The 19,071-nt window shown below is 42.8% G+C and overlaps 2 protein-coding genes across 2 annotated transcripts in view; one reads left to right on the plus strand and one right to left on the minus strand.

Moving 5' to 3' along the window:
* Positions 1-71: 71 nt before the first annotated feature.
* Positions 72-1,352, plus strand: LOC138356435 (golgin subfamily A member 6-like protein 22). The gene is made up of 3 exons (XM_069312584.1): positions 72-298; positions 467-739; positions 887-1,352. The coding sequence occupies exons 1-3, from the start codon at positions 72-74 to the stop codon at positions 1,350-1,352; spliced, it is 966 nt and encodes a 321-aa protein (XP_069168685.1).
* Positions 1,353-4,960: 3,608 nt separating this feature from the next.
* Positions 4,961-19,071, minus strand: part of LOC123753300 (host cell factor 1-like) — a 29,382-nt gene continuing 15,271 nt past the window's right edge. Inside the window, exons 2-6 of the mRNA XM_069312585.1 lie at positions 6,573-6,738; positions 6,418-6,524; positions 6,066-6,259; positions 5,884-6,019; positions 4,961-5,697 (exon numbers count right to left, since the gene is read on the minus strand). Coding sequence (XP_069168686.1) covers positions 4,961-5,697; positions 5,884-6,019; positions 6,066-6,259; positions 6,418-6,524; positions 6,573-6,738 — 1,340 coding nt within the window. The remainder of the gene's footprint in view (positions 5,698-5,883; positions 6,020-6,065; positions 6,260-6,417; positions 6,525-6,572; positions 6,739-19,071) is intronic.

The following is a 19,071-nucleotide window of genomic DNA, read 5'->3' on the forward strand; positions in this document are numbered from 1 at the left end:
TTAAAGTGACTGAACAACCCCTTAAAGTGACGGAACAACCCCTTAAAGTGACGGAACAACCCCTTAAAGTGATGGAACAACCCCTTAAAGTGATGGAACAACCCATTAAAGTGACGGAACAACCCCTTAAAGTGACGGAACAACCCCTTAAAGTGACGGAACAACCCATTAAAGTGACGGAACAACCCCTTAAAGTGACGGAACAACCCCTTAAAGTGACGGAACAACCCCTTAAAGTGATGGAACAACCCATTAAAGTAACGGAACAACCCCTTAAAGTGACGGATAACCCCTTAAAGTGACAGAACAACCCCTTAAAGTGATGCAACAACCCCTTAAAGTAATGCAACAACCCCTTAAAGTGATGGAACAACCCCTTAGAGTGACTGAACAACCCCTTAAAGTGACTGAACAACCCCTTAAAGTGACGGAACAACCCCTTAAAGTGACTGAACAAACCCCTTAGAGTGACTGAACAACCCCTTAAAGTGACGGAACAACCCCTTAAAGTGACGGAACAACCCCTTAAAGTGACGGAACAACCCCTTAAAGTGACGGAACAACCCCTTAAAGTGACGGAACAACCCCTTAAAGTGATGGAACAACCCCTTAAAGTGACGGAACAACCCCTTAAAGTGACGGAACAACCCCTTAAAGTGACGGAACAACCCCTTAAAGTGACGGAACAACCCCTTAAAGTGACGGAACAACCCCTTAAAGTGACGGATAACCCCTTAAAGTGACTGAACAACCCCTTAAAGTGACGGAACAACCCCTTAAAGTGACGGAACAAACCCCTTAGAGTGACTGAACAACCCCTTAAAGTGACGGAACAACCCCTTAAAGTGACTGAACAACCCCATAAAGTGACGGAACAACCCCTTAGAGTGACTGAACAACCCCTTAAAGTGACTGAACAACCCCTTAAAGTGACGGAACAACCCCTTAAAGTGACTGAACAACCCCTTAAAGTGACTGAACAACCCCTCAAAGTGACTGAACAACCCCTCAAAGTGACTGAACAACCCCTTAAAGTGACTGAACAACCCCTTAAAGTGACTGAACAACCTCATAAAGTGACGGAACAACCCCTTAGAGTGACTGAAGAACCCCTTAGAGTGACTGAACAACCCCTTAAAGTGACTGAACAACCCCTTAAAGTGACGGAACAACCCTTTAAAGTGACTGAACAACAACTTAAAGTGACTGAACAACCTCATAAAGTGACTGAACAACCCCTTAGAGTGACTGAACAACCCCTTAAAGTGACTGAACAACCCCTTAAAGTGACTGAACAACCCCTTAAAGTTACTGAACAACCCCTTAAAGTGACGGAACAACCCCTAAAGTGACTGAACAACCCCTTAAAGTGACTGAACAACCCCTTAAAGTTACTGAACAACCCCTAAAGTGACTGAACAACCCCTTAAAGTGACTGAACAACCCCTTAAAGTGACTGAACAACCCCTTAAAGTGACTGAACAACCGCTTAAAGTGACGGAACAACCCCTTAAAGTGACTGAACAACCCCTTAAAGTGACGGAACAACCCCTTAAAGTGATTGAACAACCCCTTAAAGTTACTGAACAACCCCTAAAGTGACTGAACAACCCCTTAAAGTGACTGAACAACCCCTTAAAGTGACTGAACAACCCCTTAAAGTGACTGAACAACCGCTTAAAGTGACGGAACAACCCCTTAAAGTGACTGAACAACCCCTTAAAGTGACGGAACAACCCCTTAAAGTGACTGAACAACCCCTTAAAGTGACTGAACAACCCCTTAAAGTGACGGAACAACCCCTTAAAGTGACTGAACAACCCCTTAAAGTGACTGAACAACCCCTTAAAGTTATGGAACAACCCCTTAAAGTGACTGAACAACCCCCTTAAAGTGACTGAACAACCCCTCAAAGTGACTGAACAACCCCTTAAATTGACTGAACCACCCCTAAACTGACTGAACAACCCCTTAAAGTGACTGAAGAACCCCTTAAAGTGACTGAAGAACCCATTAAAGTGACTGAACAACCCCTTAAAGTGACTGAACAACCCCTAAAGTGACTGAACAACCCCTTAAAGTGACTGAAGAACCCATTAAAGTGACTGAACTACCCCTTAAAGTGACTGAACAACCCCTAAAGTGACTGAACAACCCCTTAAAGTGACTGAACAACCCCTTAAAGTGACTGAACAACCCCTTAAAGTGACTGAACAACCCCTTAGAGTGACTGAACAACCCCTGAAAGTGACTGAACAACCCCTTAAAGTGACTAAAGAACCCTTTAAAGTGACGGAACAACCCCTTAAAGTGACTAAAGAACCCCTGAAAGTGACGGAACAACCGCATAAAGTGACGGAACAAACCCCTTAAAGTGACGGAACAACCCCATAAAGTGACTGAACAACCCCTTAGAGTTTTGGAACAACCCCTTAAGTGACTGAACAACCCCTTAAAGTGACTGAACAACCCCTTAAAGTGACTGAACAACCCGTTAAAGTGACTGAACAACCCCTTAAAGTGACTGAACAACCCCTTAAAGTGACTGAACAACCCCTTAAAGTGACTGAACAACCCCTTAAAGTGACTGAACAACCACAGCCAAATAACCGAACAATTCCCCCCCCCCCCTCCCCGTCAAGTGCGTAAACAGTTCCTCCCCCCTCCCCCACCCCCCCTAACGACTGATGGCACAGCCCCACCCCCACCTGTCAACTGCCGCTGTCAAATGGCTCCTGTCAAAGACCCACAATGGCGCACTTCGCCCCAAAGGCCGCTGTCACACACACACATATTGCAACTTTTTTTGTTCATTTTCTGCAACGTTGCTAATAGTTCTGACCTGTCAGTTCTCAGTTCGCGGGGCAGGTTGTAGCTCTTGGGCTCGCCTCTAGGGTTTTTTGGTTTGATTCTTCTCGTTGATTTCCTCCTTCTATTTCCTCAATCACACATATTTCTTTCCATGTATCCATGACACATTTGTACCCTCCAATGTATTCCCTGAATATACATTTCTTCCCCATATATACATGTCATATACGTACCTTCTAGTGTAAGCATGACCCATTCATTCTTTGCCAAATAGCATTGTGATGGCCATTCAAATTTCAAAAGGCTAAGGGAGCTAAACCTCACGTCGCTCGAAGATGGAAGAGTAAGGGTAGACATGATCACCACCTTCAAAATTCTCAAAGGAATCAACAGGGTAGATAAAGATAAAGTGTTTAACACGGGTGGTACGCGAACAAGGGGACACAGGTGGAAACTGAGTACCCACATGAGCCACAGAGACGTTAGAAGAAACATTTTTAGTGTCAGAGTAGTTAACAGGTAAAATGCATTAGGGGGTGATGTGGTGGAGGCTGACTCCATACACAGTTTATAATGTTGATATGATAGAGCCCAGTAGGCTCAGGAACCTGTACACCAGTTGATTGACAGTTGAGAGGCGGGACCAAAGAGCCAGAGCTCAACCCCCGCAAGCACAATTAGGTGAGTACAACTAGGTGAGTACACACACACACTCACACACACACACACACACACACACACACACACACACACACACACACACACACACACACACACACACACACACACACACACACACACACACACAGGGAGCCTCGTAGCCTGGTGGATAGCGCGCAGGATTCGTAATTCTGTGGCGCGGGTTCGATTCCCGCACGAGGCAGAAACAAATGGGCAAAGTTTCTTTCACCCTGAATGCCCCTGTTACCTAGCAGTAAATAGGTACCTGGGAGTTAGTCAGCTGTCACGGGCTGCTTCCTGGGGTGTGTGTGTGTGGTGTGGAAAAAAAAAAAAAAAAAAAAAAAAAAAAGTAGTTAGTAAACAGTTGATTGACAGTTGAGAGGTGGGCCGAAAGAGCAAAGCTCAGCCCCCGTAAAAACACAACTAGTAAACACACACACACACTCACACACACACACACACACACACACACACACACACACACACACACACACACACACACACACACACACACACACACACACACACACACACACACACACACACACACACACACACACAACATACAAACTATAGCAGCTATTTGACTCCCAGCAACCTGCTGACTGCTTGGTAAACAGAAGGCTCAGATGAAATAAACACTGCCCAATCGTTTCACCCCTCAACCGTTTGTCCTGTGATTAACTCAAAAAAAGATTAACAACAACAACAAAGGCCTTAAAATGACCAAGTTCCAAACAAGCAAAGACTTAAAACACTCCATTAAACATCAATACGTAATCAGATTCTCTCTTTTTCCATCACGGGATCAAACGCCGCCATTGTGTTCCCAACAAACTCTTGCAACTGCTCAGTAATTTGCATATTTATTATGGAAATGTTAAAAATAAACAATGTCGTGACCCATATCAGGTCGCCCCTTGTCTAGGATCATTTTAATTAAAGCAATGTTGATTGAAATGTTTATTTACTGAAATGTTGTGTTTATTTACTGAAATGTTGTGTTTATTGACTGAAATGTTGTGTTTATTGACTGAAATGTTGCATTTATTGACTGAAATGTTGTGTTTATTGACTGAAATGTTGTGTTTATTGACTGAAATGTTGTGTTTATTGACTGAAATGTTGCATTTATTGACTGAAATGTTGCATTTATTGACTGAAATGTTGCGTTTATTGACTGAAATGTTGTGTTTATTGACTGAAATGTTGTGTTTATTGACTGAAATGTTGTGTTTATTGACTGAAATGTTGTGTTTATTGACAGAAATGTTGCATTTATTGACTGAAATGTTGTGTTTATTGACTGAAATGTTGTGTTTATTGACTGAAATGTTGTGTTTATTGACTGAAATGTTGGGCTGAATTGAGGTTGAGGAGTTAGATTGATTTTGTCTAAAAATGTTTGTCTCTATATCTGTCTCTCTGTCTGTCTGTCTCTCTTTTTGTCTGTCTGTCTTTTCGCCCCTTAGTGTCTCTTAACAATATTAATGTGTTTGTAATCTCTTCTGATGCTCTCATTCACCTCACCCTTGAGGGGTAAAGTTGTCACCTCGCCCTTGAGGGGTAAAGTTGTCACCTCGCCCTTGAGGGGTAAAGTTGTCACCTCGCCCTTGAGGGGTAAAGTTGTCACCTCGCCCTTGAGGGGTAAAGTTGTCACCTCGCCCTTGAGGGGTAAAGTTGTCACCTCGCCCTTGAGGGGTAAAGTTGTCACCTCACCCTTGAGGGGTAAAGTTGTCACCTCACCCTTGAGGGGTAAAGTTGTCACCTCGCCCTTGAGGGGTAAAGTTGTCACCTCGCCCTTGAGGGGTAAAGTTGTCACCTCGCCCTTGAGGGGTAAAGTTGTCACCTCGCCCTTGAGGGGTAAAGTTGTCACCTCGCCCTTGACGGGTAAAGTTGTCACCTTGCCCTTGAGAGGTAAAGTTGTCACCTCGCCCTTGAGGGGTAAAGTTGTCACCTCGCCCTTGACGGGTAAAGTTGTCACCTTGCCCTTGAGAGGTAAAGTTGACACCTCGCCCTTGAGGGGTAAATTTGTCACCTCGCCCTTGAGGGGTAAAGTTGTCACCTCGCCCTTGAGGGGTAAAGTTGTTACCTCGCCCTTGAGGGGTAAAGTTGTCACCTCGCCCTTGAGAGGTAACGTTATCACCTCGCCCTTGAGGGGTAAAGTTGTCACCTTGCCCTTGAGGGTAAAGTTGTCACCTCGCCCTTGAGGGGTAAAGTTGTCACCTTGCCCTTGAGGGTAAAGTTGTCACCTCGCCCTTGAGAGGTAACGTTGTCACCTCGCCCTTGAGGGGTAAAGTTGTCAAGTTGCCCTTGAGAGGTAACGTTGTCACCTCGCCCTTGAGGGGTAAAGTTGTCACCTCGCCCTTGAGGGTAAAGTTGTCACCTCGCCTTTGAGGGGTAAAGTTGTCACCTTGCCCTTGAGGGCTAAAGTTGTCACCTTGCCCTTGAGGGGTAAAGTTGTCACCTCGCCCTTGAGGGGTAAAGTTGTCACCTTGCCCTTGAGGGCTAAAGTTGTCACCTTGCCCTTGAGGGTAAAGTTGTCACCTCTCCCTTGAAGGCAAAGTTGTCACCTCGCCCTTGAGGGGTAAAGTTGTCACCTCGCCCTTGAGGGCTAAAGTTGTCACCTTGCCCTTGAGGGCTAAAGTTGTCACCTTGCCCTTGAGGGCTAAAGTTGTCACCTTGCCCTTGAGGGCTAAAGTTGTCACCTTGCCCTTGAGAGGTAACGTTGTCACCTTGCCCTTGAGGGTAAAGTTGTCACCTTGCCCTTGAGGGGTAAAGTTGTCACCTTGCCCTTGAGGGTAAAGTTGTCACCTCGCCCTTGAGGGGTAAAGTTGTCACCTTGCCCTTGAGGGTAAAGTTGTCACCTCGCCCTTGAGGGGTAAAGTTGTCACCTTGCCCTTGAGGGTAAAGTTGTCACCTTGCCTTTGAGGGGTAAAGTTGTCACCTCGCCCATGAGGGCTAAAGTGATCACCTTGCCCTTGAGGGTAAAGTTGTCACCTCGCCCTTGAGGGGTAAAGTTGTCACCTCGCCTTTGAGGGTAAAGTTGTCACCTCGCCCTTGAGGGTTAAAGTTGTCACCTTGCCCTTGAGGGTAAAGTTGTCACCTCGCCCTTGAGGGGTAAAGTTGTCACCTTGCCCTTGAGAGGTAACGTTGTCACCTCGCCCTTGAAGGCTAAAGTTGTCACCTTGCCCTTGAGGGTAAAGTTGTCACCTCGTCCTTGAGGGCTAAAGTTGTCACCTTGCCCTTGAGAGGTAACGTTGTCACCTCGCCTTTGAGGGTAACGTTGTCACCTCGCCCTTGAGGGTAAAGTTGTCACCTCGCCCTTGAGGGTAAAGTTGCCACCTCGCCCTTGAGGGTAAAGTTGTCACCTCGCCCTTGAGGGTAACGTTGTCACCTCGCCCTTGAGGGTAAAGTTGTCACCTCGCCCTTGAGGGTAAAGTTGTCACCTCGCCCTTGAGGGGTAAAGTTGTGTAAAGTTGTATGGGGTCTACCATCCCCCAAGGGATGGGTATGGGGTCCACCCCCCCAAGGGATGGGTATGGGGTCTACCATCACCCAAGGGATGGGTATGGGGTCTACCATCACCCAAGGGATGGGTATGGGGTCTACCATCACCCAAGGGATGGGTATAAGGTCTACCATCCCCCAAGGGATGGGTATGGGGTCTACCATCCCCCAAGGGATGGGTATGGGGTCTACCATCCCCCAAGGGATGGGTATGGGATCCACCGCCCCCCAAAGGATTGGAATAGGGTCCACCACCCTCCCCCAAGGGATGGGTATGGAGTCCACCACCCCAAAAGGGATGGTTAAGGGGTCCCCCACCCCCCAAGGGATAGGTATGGGGTCCACCCCCCCCCCCCAAGGGATTAGTATGGGGTTCACCACCCCCAAGTAATGGGTATGGGGTCCACTACCCCCCAAGATATAGATATGGGGTCCACCACCCCCGAAGGGATAGGTCTGGGATCCACCACCCCCGAAGGGATGGGTATGGGGTCCACCTTCCCCCAAGGGATGAGTGTGGGGTCCACCACCCCCAAGGGACGGGTATGGGGTCCACCACCCCCCAAGGGATGGGTATGGGGTCCACCACCCCCGAAGGGATGGGTATGGGATCCATCCCCCCCCCCTCCGCAAGGGATGGGTATGGGGTCCAGCATCCTCCAAGGGGATTGTTATGGGGTCCACCTCCCCCCAAGGGATGGGTATAGGGTCCACCCCCCCCCCAAGGGATTGGTATGGGGTCCACCACATCCTAAGGGATGGGTATGGGGTCCACCTTCCCCCAAGGGATGGGTATGGGGCCAACCACCCCCCAAGGGATGGGTATGGGGTCCACCACCCCCATAGGTATGGGGTCAACCACTGTTACGGCCCTCTTGGGTCGCAACTGGGTTCTTTCTCTGATGTCAATAGAGTTTGGGTATCCGGCCCCAAGTTAGTAGTGGCTTTCAAGGGGTGTGTTCCGTAACGCAAGTAAATTAAAGTGGAAGGGAGACAAAGGCAAAAACTTAAATATATAATTATCACCGTCACCATAAATAATATATATTTTATCACACGGGGTAGGTATAAACACTATTATGTACAATATGGTCTTCCTCTGAAGACGCGGAGTGTTCCACGGTGCTCAACGATGCTTAGCTCTTGGTCCTCTTGTGGCCTCACGATGAATCCTTCGATTCTCTCGAGTCTACCCTGGCCACAGGCCAGCCAAATCACAGCTCCACTGGGGGCACCGTCGTGGAGGCCATCAACCACAAATCCAGCCTGTAGCTGGCTGGTTCCAATCAGTTCCGCTGGTTAGGCCACTCCACGACCGATACTAGGGTAGCGAGCCCTAGGCAGGAGCCTCGTGTGTTCCCACAGATCACTCTCCTCACCACAACACCCCAGTGGTTAGTCTTCTCCACCAGTCAGCCCCGGGTACGACAATCCCTGGTTCTGCCACTTCACAGGCAGGCTAACACAACAGTGTTCATCCGGGGGGTGGGGGGGTGACTCACAGCTTCAGCACCAAATGCGTGGAGGTTCTACGGCTGCCTTGGGTAGACTGAATCAACTTCCATTACAGCAGTCCCAGGTCGACTCTGTAATCGGACACGTCATCAGTAATAGGGACACTCTAGGGCACCTCACTTACAGGCTTAGACACAAACGCCCACCTATCCACTCCATAGATGGCGTTGCTGTCAAAACTCCACCTCACCAGAGGTCAGCAGCGGATGTGTTATGAGCTGATCAGGACGGGAAACTAGCCCTTGTGGCCAGTATATCTCGTCCTCACTAGATGGCGTCGTCCATTTGGAGGGGGTTTCAGGAGCTGACCCACAGATGGCGTGGTCGTCACTGCTCCGGGCTCTGACGCTGGACTCGGGTCCGTAACAACCACCCCACCTCGCAAGGGATTGGTATGGGGTCCACCACCCCCAAAGGGATGGGTATGGAGTCCACCACCCCTGAAAGGATGGGTATGGGGTCCACAACCCCCAAAGGGATGGGTATGGGGTCCCCCATCATCCAAGGGATGGGTTATTGGTCCACCACCCCGAAAGGGATGGGTATGGGGTCCTCGACCACTATAGGGATGGGTATGGGGTCCCCCATCACCCAAGTGATGGGTTTGGGGTCCAACACTCCCAAAGGGATGGGTATGGGGTCCAAACTCCCCCCCCCCGCAAGGGATGAGTGTGGGGTCCACCACCCCAAGGGATGGGTGTGGGATCCACCACCCCCCAAGGGATGGGTATGGGGTCAACCGCCCCCCAAGGGATGGGTATGGGGTCCACCACCCTCGAAGGGATGGGTATGGGATCCACCCCCCCCCCCTTCGCAAGGGATGGGTATGGGGTCCAGCATCCTCCAAAGGAATTGTTATGGGGTCCACCTCCCCCCAAGGGATTGGTATGGGGTCCACCACATCCTAAGGGATGGGTATGGGGTCCACCTTCCCCCAAGGGATGGGTATGGGGCCAACCACCCCCCAAGGGATGGGTATGGGGTCCACCACCCCCATAGGTATGGGTATGGGGTCAACCACCCCCCCTCGCAAGGGATTGGTATGGGGTCCACCACCCCCAAAGGGATGGGTATGGAGTCCACCACCCCTAAGAGGATGGGTATGGGGTCCACAACCCCCAAAGGGATGGGTATGGGGTCCCCCATCATCCAAGGGATGGGTTATTGGTCCACCACCCCCAAAGGGATGGGTATGGGGTCCTCGACCACTATAGGGATGGGTATGGGGTCCCCCATCACCCAAGGGATGGGTTTGGGGTCCAACACTCCCAAAGGGATGGGTATGGGGTCCACCACCCTTAAAGGTGTGGGTATGGGGTCCAACACCCTCCAAGCGATGTGTATGGGGTCCACCGCCCCGAAGGGATGGGTATGGGGTGTTCGACCCCTAAAGGGATGTGTATTGGGTCCACCACCCTCCAAGCGATGGGTATGGGGTCCACCACCCCCAAAGCGATGGGTATGGGGTCCACCACCCTCCAAGCGATGGGTATATGGGATCCATAACAAATAACTAAGTTAAAAAATAGTTAATTGTTGGAGTGTTATAAGTATATAAGAATCAAATCAACTGCAGTGAGCCTATGCTGGTTGGCCATTAATAGGGTATTAATACCCTATTAATGCCACCTCACCCCATCCACCTCTCTCAAATGTAGATATAAAATCGGAGATGCGTAAGTTCTATTCAGTTGTGTATTTGTAAACTAAAGTCTTTGAAAATGTAATAAGTTTTACGAAACGCGCTCGTGTCGCGTCAGACTAGAAATAAAAATGAATTTTGGAGAATTGATTTATGATTTACCTCCAACAGTGAAAAGAAATGTACGAAAGATTGAGAAAATTCGTGTTAGAATTATTAATCTTACTTTTTCGGTCATATTTAATAATATATATATATAGATATATATGGTCCCTAAACATATGGTCACTGGTCCCTAAACAACAAAAAAGTGTCATCTACATATCTCCTGTACAAGACTGGTTTAAAGGCCGAAGGACAATTATCAAGCCAATTTATTTCGTGAAAACTCAAAAATTGGCTTGATAATTGTCCTTCGGCCTTTAAACCAGTCTTGTACAGGAGATATGTAGATGACACTTTTTTGTTGTTTAGGGACCAGTGTCATATTGAGAAATTTAGAGAGTATCTTAATGCACAACATAGTAATATACGGTTTACTGCAGAGTGTGAAGTTGATAATTCATTGTCGTTTCTTGATGTAAAAGTGAATAACCTCAATGGGTTCAACACTAATGTTTTTAGGAAACCAACCTTTACTGGTTTAGGTTTAAATTTTAATTCCTTTGTTCCTGTTTTTTTTTTTAGAAAAATGCTATTAACACTCTACTGAATAGGGCCTTTGTTTTATGTTCTTATTGGAATAACTTTGATCAGGAAATTAATTTTCTTGTGAAATTTTTTTCAAATAATGGTTATCCTGTGCATATGGTTTATACTTTTATAAGGAATTTCTTATATAAGAAGTTTCACCCATCGTGTAGGATTACTACAGTGGAAAGGGATCTTAAATATATTAAATTACCATTTTATGGCAGTATTAGCTTTTCTGTAAGGAGTCGTTTGAGGAAACTGTTGCAGCAGTGTTATCCTCAAGTAGACTTTAGATTTATTTTTGTCAACACAAATACCATAGGCTCTTATTTTAAATTTAAAGATAAAGTGCCTACCCCCTTGTGCTCAAATGTCGTATATATGTATAATTGTTCCAGCTGTAATGCTGGATATATCGGGAGTTCCATTCGGAACTTTAAGATTAGGATACTTGAGCACCGGGGATTATCTATTAGGACTGGATTACCATTGTCTAAACCAGCATTTTCGGAGATTAGAAACCATTGTTATGAGTTTGATCATTCTCTGCTGGAATCTGATTTTAAAATTCTGGACACTTGTATTGTGGGAACCGACCTGTGAGATTTATATTTATTTAATTTATATGAATTTATATAGAATTTATATTTACGTTAATTTATATACTTCGATAGCAATTTGTATAATGATAAGTGGACTGTATTTCTGCAATAATCTCATAATCTCACAAATCGATCCTCTACACATTAGGGGGGGTTTATATTAATTTATATATATGCAGCCAATCAAACTACAGTATTAGACTACATACATTGAAGAGGTTCCTTATCTTATAGTACAGTAGGCCTTAGTCCACCAGGTATAACCAGGATGTAGAGACCAATCGACTCAATCGACTTGAGAATGGTCCAGGACGGACCGAAACATCGTCGTCCCTTCAATTTCTAGTGTGTGGTCTGGTCAACATACTTCAGCCACGTTATTGTGACTCATCGCCTGCATGTAGAGACCACATTTTCCCTCTTTGAGGTAGCTTCCATCACCCTGGTAACTGATGCACAAAGCCTTGCTTCCTCGTCTTGACCTGTCAAAAGGGCGCTAGCTGTAAAGCCAGAATCCTATATATGACAGGTATATCAGAGAACACTGTACATGGAACAATGAAGACCTGGCTTAATTACCTTTAGTTTGAGGCTACCACGTGCTCTAACCGGGTCACCCTATATAATGACATTAATGGCCATAAATGAAAGATACATGGGTTTCGGAAGAACACTTAACTTGATTTGTTGACAGCGTGTTGATAATGGTACACCTTTGGTTTCCATAACACTTCGTCCAAGTAAAATTAACAGGAGCCGTATTTGCTCCCGTGAGCCTCTGTGGTCTTAGTATCAACAATGGCTGCTCCCTCACCACTCCCTGACGCCTGGCTTACATTGTCCAGATGACAGAAAGTGATAGAAGGGTCACATTTACTCTACTTTAATATTGATAATTAAGTTAATTTATATGAAATGTTTTTATGATGGTAAAGTCCAAAGACTAATGTATTTAAGAATAATTCCCACCATAATAGGTGGAGAATTTATAATAGTATGTGGTGATGATATCCCGTTTTCTATAGACGGTAATTCCACTACAAGTTACGTTTTCTATGTTTGTTTATACAACACTTGTATACAAGTGTATACAACACTTGTATACATACAAGTGAATAATGTATAATGTTGTATACATTTATACAACACTTGTAACTTGTTTATACAACACAGCTATTATTATCTGTCTGTATGATATTATTATATGGTTTCGGATTTTCCGACATAATTTCCCAGGGGCTGCTCACGGGTCGAAGTCCTATTTAGAACAGACGAACACCGATACTCCTCCTTAGAATTATTAGATTAATTTGATGTTAGTAGTTAGTAATCACACATTTGTGCGTCTGTTCGTACAGGACGGATGTCCCGTACTAGAGTTGCAGGGGTTAGAAGTCTAATGCGATTTCATTTCCCTGTCAACTCTTGAAAGGCTAATATTCAAGCCTAATTACATATTATTTAACCCAGAAGACTGGATGTGATCAAGTACTACAGTCAAGTATGATTCAGGGACTGCAGTGAGATCAGTGACATTAGATATAACTTGAAGTTTGTTCAGGTAACTAGTCACTGATATATAAACACTGAGGCCCATGGAATACATCTTGATTAAATAATAAATGTAACAAATCAGTCATCAGATTTATTGGGGTTTAATTTAGTTAATTGATTCAGAAGATTGAATAGCTCATCATTAAAGTAAAGTATGGTTCTGAGACTGCAGTGGGTTCAGTGACATTGGTCGCAGTGACTTGTAGCTGTTTTTGGCTACTGTTCACTGATTTGCCACTGAGGCCTCATGAACTCATCTTCAGCTTCAAATGATGATACTAACATCAACCTCTGTTGGTATAGTCAGCTGTAATCTCCTTAGTATAATGCTACTGGAGAAATATAATCAGCTGACAAATTTAGATTTCTATTGGTATTGTTCATCTGCAGGCATAGGTCTCCTCAGGCTTGATACTGGGCCTGAGAGTAATTTACCTCCTGCAGAGTTTAACATGGTTATACCCTGATATTTAGTAGGGCTACCGATGAATCGATGACAATAGTCTGTCCCTACAAGGAGACCGAAGTCGGTGAGGTGATCAGACTTAATATTATCTGCCAATTTTATTCCTCTATTTCTCGGGAATTTGGCTGTTGCTCTCAGACCTTGAACTTGTAGGTCTACTGGTATTTTGTCCACCACAATGGCTTGTACTCGACAGACGTACCTGCCTAAACGTACTGATGGTTGTACCACCTGGTAGACTTGAGGTCCTGCATCTGTTACAAACCCTGAGATATTGAATGACATCTGGGCTACAGGCCTTAATTGTAGTTCATCTGCCAACTTTTTAGTGATATATGTTCTCTGGGATCCTTGGTCAAACAACCCACGGGTATGGACCTTGGCCCTCTTATTCAGGATGGTAATTTGGGCAGTAGGCAAATTCGTATTACCTTTAGACTTTGCCGATTGGACACTCTTCGTTTGTTGCACCTTGCAGTACTGTACTGTGGTGGGAATGCTATCTTCCACCTTGGGTCTTCAATACGTTAATTTCGTATATTTGCACAGTGCTGCATGGTGCCTACCTCTTCTACACCTGTTACAGGTGTTGAATTGGGTATCACAATAGTCTATGTTGTGTAACTTGAGACACCTTGAACATCTCCCTAATTCCTGGAGTCGCTCAATACGAGTGTCTCTGGTTGGATAATTAGCACAACGGTATGTTGAATGTTTCTTTTTGAAGAACATACATGTCCCCCAGCCTACTGCACGTTTGGAAGTTACCGGTTTGGGTGAACTAGTAACAGTAGGCTTGGAGGATGCTGCTGCATTGTCAGATTTTCTGCAACTTGATGTTTGAGTAATTGGTTGATGTTTATTTGGGGTAGTTATTTTACCCTTTAATAGACTCTTATTTTCTATTTCTGAAGGCTTGCATGAGGCTTTAACTTTCTCATTTGCTCGTCGTTTGTTTATGATAAAATGTAAACCTTCAGTGATGTCCTGTACTGTCAGGATGGTGTTATGTTGATGTGCATATAATTCATCTAGTATATCGCTGGACAATTTTCGTTGAAGGACTACTTTGGTCATCCATTCACTAGTAGTTATATCAACCTTAAGACTGAATGTTCTTAGTAGTGACTCAAACTCCATGCTGAAGGATTGTAATGAGTCAGCAGTCTGATCAGGTTGAGGTAAATCCAGCAATTGTAGTACTAGATGTATGACAGTTTTCTCATTGCCAGCATTATCCCTAGGAAGCTGGACTGGGAAATTAGTGCTGTCGCTATCTTCATTTACATTTTCTACTACTGGTTCAGCTTCACCTCTAGTTTGGAGGCATGTTAACTTAGTAGCCTCAGGTATTGGGTTTTCAGAATCCACAGAGACTGTGGATAAATTGTCTGAGAACTGCTTAATTTCTGGTGGTATAATATTAGGTGAAGCTGTTGTGGGTGAAGCTTTACTGGGTGAAGCTTTATCCTTGTTGATTAAAGGATCTAATCTGGCTTGACATTTATTCTCAAAAAGATCCAGATCATCCATAACATTATCTACTTTATTTGATGTACTTGCTATTTGTTCTGATTCAATTATCCTGTGTAAATGTTCCAACCTGCCTTGAGTTTCTTCTTCATATTGTGCTAGGTCAGACAGGAATGGTTCCACATCTTCAACTACTATGTCGTCGTCGTCGTGGACCTGATTTTGGTAAGATTTCCTATTTGCTTTCAATATATGCAATTGGGTTTGAATCTGTAACAGTGGTATTTTCAACCGACGATAATTAATTACAGGCTCATATAACAACTGTTCATATTGGTTGAGATCTCTTGTCAGTTGGCGTTTGCTTGCTACTAAAGCACGCTTTGCTTTCTGTGGATTAGTCATGGTGACTTGTTAATTGGTCACCACTGGCTCATAAATTGTGAGCAAGTACTGATGGTAGCCTAGGGTTAAATTCTGCACTCACTAGGCAATAATCCTACCTCTTCTAGAGGTTAGCACTTAAAATTAATACACATTATATATATACAATCATAAACACTAATGATTTGAGTGATAAACCAGTGTCACTGGAAATACCTTTAGGTTAGCTCTTCTATATCACCCTAGGATGGTATCTTCTATATCACCCTAGGATGGTAGAGACACTAATTAATCACTCAAAGGTGTAATGATCATAAGTAAATTATTATATATTCACAACTCAATACGAGTTGATAAAAATTACACCCAAAATAGGGTCTGGACCATTCATTAATGGTGTTAGGTTGTTCAATATAGTACAACTGACTATGGTAATAATGGAACTAGGATGAACAATAATAGTTCAACTAGTCATTGGTAATTTCCTACCCTGTTGTGGGTTGGCAATTAGTAAATATTATATTGTGATCACTAGTGCAATATATATTAAATAATTCTCTATTTTGGAGAAATAATATACACAATTATTGATAATAGCCTCTTAATTACCTCTATGAAACTTCTAATATTATCAAGAAGTATTAAATATTATTAGTGACCTCGCGAAATAAACTCCACAAAATTCGTAGATAATCTCTCGCGAAATTTAACACCACAAAATCCGTGAACAATCTCGCGACACCACAGCCACTACTTTGGCTGGCTTCAATATTAGCGCTGTCATAATCACAGAATAACACGCCACCAAATATCTGTGGGTGTGCATGAAACCGCTGACTAAGGCTGATCTGAACTGAGCGGGGCTCGTGAACTGGCTTGAGGCAACGCTGCCGTCTTTGACTGGCTGGCCTTTGTTTAAATCACACTGCACTAGTATATTTAATGAATCCACTGGTTAACTGGTTCATCCGGTACTAAGATGACCAAATGTGGGTTCAAAGACCGAATATTCCGGTTCTGAAGGTCCAAATAATGTGGGAACCGACCTGTGAGATTTATATTTATTTAATTTATATGAATTTATATATAATTTATATTTACGTTAATTTATATACTTCGATAGCAATTTGTATAATGATAAGTGGACTGTATTTCTGCAATAATCTCATAATCTCACAAATCGATCCTCTACACATTAGGGGGGGTTTATATTAATTTATATATATGCAGCCAATCAAACTACAGTATTAGACTACATACATTGAAGAGGTTCCTTATCTTACAGTACAGTAGGCTTTAGTCCACCAGGTATAACCAGGATGTAGAGACCACATTTTCCCTCTTTGAGGTAGCTTCCATCACCCTGGTAACTGATGCACAAAGCCTTGCTTCCTCGTCTTGACCTATCAAAAGGGCGCTAGCTGTAAAGCCAGAATCCTATATATGACAGGTATATCAGAGAAACACTGTACATGGAACAATGAAGACCTGGCTTAATTACCTTTAGTTTGAGGCTACCACAGTGCTCTAACTGGGTCACCCTATATAATGACATTAATGGCCATAAATGAAAGATACATGGGTTTCGGAAGAACACTTAACTTGATTTGTTGACAGCGTGTTGATAATGGTACACCTTTGGTTTCCATAACACTTCGTCCAAGTAAAATTAACAGGAGCCGTATTTGCTCCCGTGAGCCTCTGTGGTCTTAGTATCAACAATGGCTGCTCCCTCACCACTCCCTGACGCCTGGCTTACATTGTCCAGATGACAGAAAGAGATAGAAGGGTCACATTTACTCTACTTTAATATTGATAATTAAGTTAATTTATATGAAGTGTTTTTATGATGGTAAAGTCCAAAGACTAATGTATTTAAGAATAATTCCCACCATAATAGGTGGAGAATTTATAATAGTATGTGGTGATGATATCCCGTTTTCTATAGACGGTAATTCCACTACAAGTTACGTTTTCCTATGGTTAACTTGTTTATACAACACAGCTATTATTATCTGTCTGTATGATATTATTATTATGGTTTCGGATTTTCCGACATGTATGAATGGCCAGTCAGATTTGAGAGTAATGGAATCCTTATATATAAAGGAGCTGCGGCCTCTGTTAAATAGCAACCTTTCAGCTGTTCAATTGTACACTGTATAGTGCACAGTAGGCCCTGTAATTTGATTTATAGTTCATTTTGGTAGTTTAATTTTATTATAATTTTGTTTAGTTTACCATGTCTTTGCCCTTTCTTACTTATTTCAAGTCTTGACATTGTACATTAATATAATCTTTTATTTAGGATATATAATACATTTTTTGGTATTTAATTTTATTTAATATTTGAGTTTTTTATAAGATTTTGGTTAGTACTTTATAATTGTCGTTTATTCTGTTTGTATTTTACATACATTTTTTGTAGATTTGTAGTCATTATATAAATATTTGTTATAGTGTTTAGTATCTGTGTGTTAGGTATCAAGTTTCACTTCCGATCACTTCACGTAAGTTTAATAGAATGGTTTGTTTTAGTAGTTATAAAATTCAGTCTTGTAGTTTAATGGACTTTTAAATTAGCTTTAATATATGTGACAGGTTAATAAGTTTCATTTGTATTGATCACTTTAAGTGCGCTTAAGTGTTTTGTTTTTTAAGCATTTTCCTTTCTTTGATAGGCAATTATATTCAGTATGAGTTCTTTGTTACCAGTTATTTGATTGTGATTTCTGTTTTTTCTTTTAGATCTGATGATGAATACGAGAAGTATTCGAAACGTTATGCATTTTAAAGTAAAGATTCTGATACAAGATGTTCAGTATATCCCTGGTTTTCCTATTCATCTTAAAATTAAGATTCCCGAAGGGAACATCGATCACACACACACTATATATATATATATATATATATATATATATATATATATATATATATATATATATATATATATATATATATATATATATTAAATTTGACCGAAAAAGTAAGATTAATAATTCTAACACGAATTTTCTCAATATTTCTTATGTTTCTTTTCACTGTTGATGGTAATTGAAAAATCAATTCTCCAAAATTCATTTTTATTTCTAGTCAGACGCGACACTTGAACGCATTCCGTAATAACTTATTACATTTTCAAAGACTTTAGTTTACACACACACAACTATAACCTGCAAACACTAAACAGAGTTCTTACTATGTTTAGTAAAAACATAGTAAGAACTCTGTTTAGTGTTTGCAGGTTATAGTTGTGTGTGTGAAAAATAAAAAGTCTTTGAAAATGTAATAAGTTATTACGAAACGCGTTCAAGTGTCGTTTCAGACTAGAAATAAAAATGAATTTTGGAGAATTGATTTTTCAATTACTGTATATGTATAAATATATATATATATATATATATATATATATATATATATATATATATATATATATATATATATATATATATATATATATATATATATATAGAAACGTTATCCCTACAGACAAAAATCAGAGGATACAACTGACGATTTACTATAAAACCAGAAAAACGGCCAGCCTACTCATGAGAAACTCTCCAGACACAAAACAGAACGCTTTAAAAGAGACTAACGTCGTCTATGCCTTCAAATGCCCACTTGGGGACTGTAAGCTCCAAAAAACCCAGTATATAGGCAAGACAACAACATCTCTTTCTAGGCGTTTAACGATGCATAAGCAACAGGGCTCCATTAAGGAACATATAATCTCTTCC

Source organism: Procambarus clarkii, chromosome 72 (genome assembly GCF_040958095.1).
Source record: "Procambarus clarkii isolate CNS0578487 chromosome 72, FALCON_Pclarkii_2.0, whole genome shotgun sequence".
NCBI classification, from domain to species: domain Eukaryota; kingdom Metazoa; phylum Arthropoda; class Malacostraca; order Decapoda; family Cambaridae; genus Procambarus; species Procambarus clarkii.

Coding starts and splice junctions, on each gene's coding strand:
- LOC138356435 (XM_069312584.1), top strand. CDS start 72: ATGGAACAACCCCTTAAAGTGATGGAACAACCCATTAAAGTGACGGAA. Junction 299..466: donor GTGACGGATAACCCCTTAAA/GTGACAGAACAA, acceptor CAAACCCCTTAG/AGTGACTGAACAACCCCTTA. Junction 740..886: donor GTGACGGATAACCCCTTAAA/GTGACTGAACAA, acceptor ACAACCCCTTAG/AGTGACTGAACAACCCCTTA.